We start from the raw sequence: 5,000 nt of genomic DNA, 5'->3' as shown, positions 1-5,000 counted from the left end.
CACATAGCTAGCTAGAGGCGATGGCTTCTTGGAGCTAATTCACGGCAGCTTTCGTCCTAATTTTGGGACTGCCATGTTGGCTTGGCGATAACTATTAATTTCCAGTACCGCTGCCGTAGTCTCCTTTAGAGAGACTTAGAAATATTAATAACTCTATTTCTGAAAACCAGTGGATAGATTCCACTGAAATTAGATAAATAACCTTCGAGCAGATAGTCAGCAGCGCCGCCTGGCTAAGGCTTGGCTACTCTGCATTGACAAGGGGCAACACCCTGAAACTAGTCTAGTCTGCAGATGCCAAACCAGCAGGGGGACACTGCTGACCTCCCCTGTTCGAAGGTTATAAAGGACACAGGTTCGTGTGTCACATAGCTAGCTAGAGGCGATGGCTTCTTGGAGCTAATTCACGGCAGCTTTTGTCCTAATTTTGGGACTGCCATGTTGGCTTGGCGATAACTATTAATTTCCAGTACCGCTGCCGTAGTCTCCTTTAGAGAGACTTAGAAATATTAATAACTCTATTTCTGAAAACCAGTGGATAGATTCCACTGAAATTAGATAAATAACCTTCGAGCAGATAGTCAGCAGCGCCGCCTGGCTAAGGCTTGGCTACTCTGCATTGACAAGGGGCAACACCCTGAAACTAGTCTAGTCTGCAGATGCCAAACCAGCAGGGGGACACTGCTGACCTCCCCTGTTCGAAGGTTATAAAGGACACAGGTTCGTGTGTCACATAGCTAGCTAGAGGCGATGGCTTCTTGGAGCTAATTCACGGCAGCTTTCGTCCTAATTTTGGGACTGCCATGTTGGCTTGGCGATAACTATTAATTTCCAGTACCGCTGCCGTAGTCTCCTTTAGAGAGACTTAGAAATATTAATAACTCTATTTCTGATAGTAGTTGTTGTTTTCACTTTTTACTAAGTCGGCCACGTTTTGTTTAACTGATAAAAGGAATCAGAACTATATTTCGTTTTTGGAAAATATTCACAGAATGTCTCTGATTATTTCCTTATCGAGAATTATATGAAATGGCAAGCAACAAATAGTGAGGTGCCATCAAGTTTCATAATTTGTAAAAGTATTATCTGTTATTATACTGCTATTTAATAATTGTACATAGGCGACCGCGCGGTTGAGTATATTAATCACATGCAACATATGATACCAAAAATATTTGTGTAAAACTTATTCATGTGAAGATGATATAGGAATACACCCAGAGAATTAAATCAGATCATTTTTCCATTGTAACAGTTTCTTCACGTTTTGCGACGTCTGATAAATATATTTACACTCTCAGAACAATATTTATCTTATCCGTAACATTAAGAGTAAAGATGATATGATGTATATATATATATATATATATATATATATATATATATATATATATATATATATATATATATATACATATACAGTGTGTCCACGAAGTCTGGGTACATGGGGATTAACACATACTTTAAAAAATTATTATTTCTTATATTTAATTGTTTATGTTATGATTTTATTTACTTCCTGTAGCCAGACTTTCTGGACACCCTGTATATATATATTGCTTTATAAGTTTGTTCAGAGTTGCCTCTCTTCGGTACATCTTGAAACATCGATGTCTGGGCTTCCTGTTCAATGGCGACAAACAATTTCCACACCTTTTTTTTTACCATAAGTAAGACATTTTCCCCACGGTAACTGCAGTGAATTTGCCGTTTAGAAGTTGAATTATGTCACAAAAATATTATAACTAACGCAATTTTGATTATATTTATGTATATATGCATATACATCTATCTCTATCTATCTATCTATATATATATATATATATATATATATATATATATATATATATATATATATATATATATATATATATATATATATATGTAGATAGATAGATAGATAGATATTTACATACATGCATACATACATATATACATGCATACATGCATGCACACAGATCCACAGACACAGACACACGCACGCACACACGCGCACACACACATATGTATATATATATATATATATATAAAATCAACAACAGTCTGGTCCTCTAAGTCTCTGTAACTTTATAACTTTTTATCACATTTATCGCTCTCCTACGCAATACATTTTATATCATTTTACAGGTCAAACTTTTAATTAGAATAACCAACGAAACGGTCTGTCAATAACTCCGTGCAGTTGTGAAGTTAAGACCGTACGCTGAGTGTGATTATTGAATTGAAAACTTTATGTTATTCAATTAATTTCATATCATACCACTATAAACTGATGCCATCTATAAACGTACTGAATTGCTTCTGTGGAAACATCATCAGGACGCCTCTGCGTTCCAGAAAACTTGTCTCATTAAAAGTTGTTATATCGATTGGTGATCTTTTTTTTTTTTTCCTTCTCAGGCCGACTTCTAAATTCACAACTGAGACCTTTTGACTTGTAATAATATTAACGATGACGATGATGGATACTACTACTACTACTGCTAATAATAATAATAGTAATAATAATAATAATAATAATAATAATAATAATAATAATAATAATAATAATAATAATAATAATAATTTTAATAATAATAATAACAATAATATTAATAATAATAATAAGGTCTCTGAGGTCTCTGGGTGAGACTTGGATCCAACTTGTACAAATGCAAAGCAAAAGTCAAACATAAGATAATAATAATAATAATAATAATAATAATAATAATAATAATAATAATAATAATAATAATAATAATAATAATAATAATAATGATAATAATACTGATAATAATAAATTATCTAATTTGCAGCGAACGCCAGAGAGTTGTACGATAATGTAATCGGCAGCTGGACTGGGAATATAACAGACTTGAAGCAGATGTTAAACATGACAGATCTAAACAGCCCAAGTGAAGAATATTTCTAGTAAGTATTTTGATAGACGAAGAGAAAGAGAGAATGGGAAAAAGAAGGGAGAGTGACAGTGAGAGAGAGAGAGAGAGAGAGAGAGATAGAGAGAGAGAGAGAGAGAGAGAGAAAGGCCATAAGAGAGATAAGCTCTTTATATACCAATAATACATCGTTACAAATGTAGTTATGTTTGCGACAAAGCTAAGACTGTCAAAGCAGATCAGGAATATTCAAAACAACAACTGTTATTCATGGTCTATGTCTTGTTTTTCGGAGCTGCGGATTGAGCGAAAACAAAACGTCATGACTATTATAGTGCGAAACTTAAGATCAGTCGGTGCGTCACTGAAGATAATAGCAGACTGTAAAAGTGGACCAGATTCCACACTTTCCTCATTTTAGACTAGCAAAGTACTTCAACTTCCATTTTGCTTGTAAAAATGAAAGAAGAACAGAATTTCTCATTTTATTTACGTTTTACAGTTTTCATTCGTGTATATGATGCAATTGAATAATAAGGCTGTTGGTAGTTGGTTTCAAATGGACCAGTTTGTATTCCACTGCATTCCCAGTGGCCACAGAAACAAAAAAACAAGCTGACTAGCTGACTAAGTAAATGATGGTTGTGGTATATATATATATATATATATATATACACATACATATTTGACAACTGCTGTTAGCAAATTCACCTCCCCATCACTTAGTGGTTTGACAAAAGTGACCGATAGAATAAGCACTAGTGTTGATTTGTTCGACTAAGCCGTTGTCCAATGTCCGAAACAACCAAAAGAGCAAAAGTTAAAATTAGGTACATACAAGTATTTTTGGGTTCTATTTCAGCAACCGTGTATTAAGTATGAGTTCGGGTGTGCACCATTATGGAACAATACAATGGGAATTAGCTCTGTGTTTGCTACTATCTTGGATGGTAATATTCTTCGTTCTGATTCGCGGAATAAAAAGCCTTGGAAAGGTAAGAGAAGTGTCAATTCATATAATAATGCCATTTGTTGTTTGTTATATTTTAAAATACAAATATGATTTTTGTCTCAGACAAATCTCGCAAATCTTAGCTAAGGTTTTTTTTTTGGGGGGGGGGGGTAATTAGTGATAATATGGTTAATAATGACAAGAAGAAGAAGAAGAACAAGAACAAGAAGAAGATGGACGTATACTAAGAAGCTCTCTCCCCAAAACAAATTTAATCCAATAACATCAATGGAAGGAAAACTTTGTGATACAACTGTGGGAAAAGTTCTGTTAAAGCAAAGGAATAAAAAATTGGACAGATTTTTGTTAAGTACAGTGTAGTTTCTTTCTTAAATGCGCGATATCTCAATGTGATATACGCAAGAGATCTAAACCAGCACGCGGAACCCTCGAAAACACACCAATTACACAGGAAGTACGTAAATTGAATAATTACCTATGCATGCAATTGTCCATATATCCATCTGTACATGCTAATATTTACAAGCAACATAATGCTTCCACGACACAAGCATTAGGTACGATTAAAAAAACATTTAGACGAATGCATAACCAAGAGACCAGGATTTACAAATGTATATAACATAAAGAAAATAGCACTGGTAAGCACCGTTCACATCCTACGTATATATTTAAAGGATAAACGTCTGGAAATTTTTACAGATTTTTACAGTTCCAGTGATGGATTGGATCTGTTGTCTTCGAATTAGCTTTCTCCTTTCTCGTTTTGAGAAGCCTAATTTCTCAACATTCGTATTTACGTAGTGTATGTACGTATGAATGTATGTATGTAAGTATGTACGAATGTGATGTCTGTATATGTATGAGTGTTTTTGTGTTCGTGTGTGTGTTTGTGTGTGTGTGAGTCTGGCTTGACTTTTGGTTTAGTTATTCACGTAAGTGATACGCCACAGTTCCACAGCTGCGATGCTTTTGCTATTTCCTGTCATAAAATGCTCCGCCCGGGGACAAAAAAATGAATGTACGCAGAGTTTAACGCCAACATCATGACAGGTGTTACAAGTGCGATGGCTTTGGCTAAATTCTGTCATGAAATGATCGACAAGGGAAGCAAAAGGTATTTAGAGTCTCACTAACGCCAACATCAAGTC

General features: G+C 34.6%; 1 protein-coding gene across 1 annotated transcript in view; it reads left to right on the top strand.

Moving 5' to 3' along the window:
• Positions 1-5,000, top strand: part of LOC106869938 (sodium- and chloride-dependent glycine transporter 1) — an 88,863-nt gene that overhangs the window by 39,260 nt on the left and 44,603 nt on the right. Inside the window, exons 5-6 of the mRNA XM_014915875.2 lie at positions 2,796-2,910; positions 3,739-3,871. Of these exons, the coding sequence (XP_014771361.2) occupies positions 2,796-2,910; positions 3,739-3,871 (248 nt within the window). The remainder of the gene's footprint in view (positions 1-2,795; positions 2,911-3,738; positions 3,872-5,000) is intronic.

The sequence above is a fragment of the Octopus bimaculoides genome, chromosome 10 (assembly GCF_046866305.1).
Source record: "Octopus bimaculoides isolate indiv1 chromosome 10, ASM4686630v1, whole genome shotgun sequence".
Taxonomy (NCBI): Eukaryota; Metazoa; Mollusca; class Cephalopoda; order Octopoda; family Octopodidae; genus Octopus; species Octopus bimaculoides.
The sequence above is the reverse complement of the archived record's forward strand: the minus strand, read 5'-3'. Positions and strand labels throughout refer to the sequence as shown.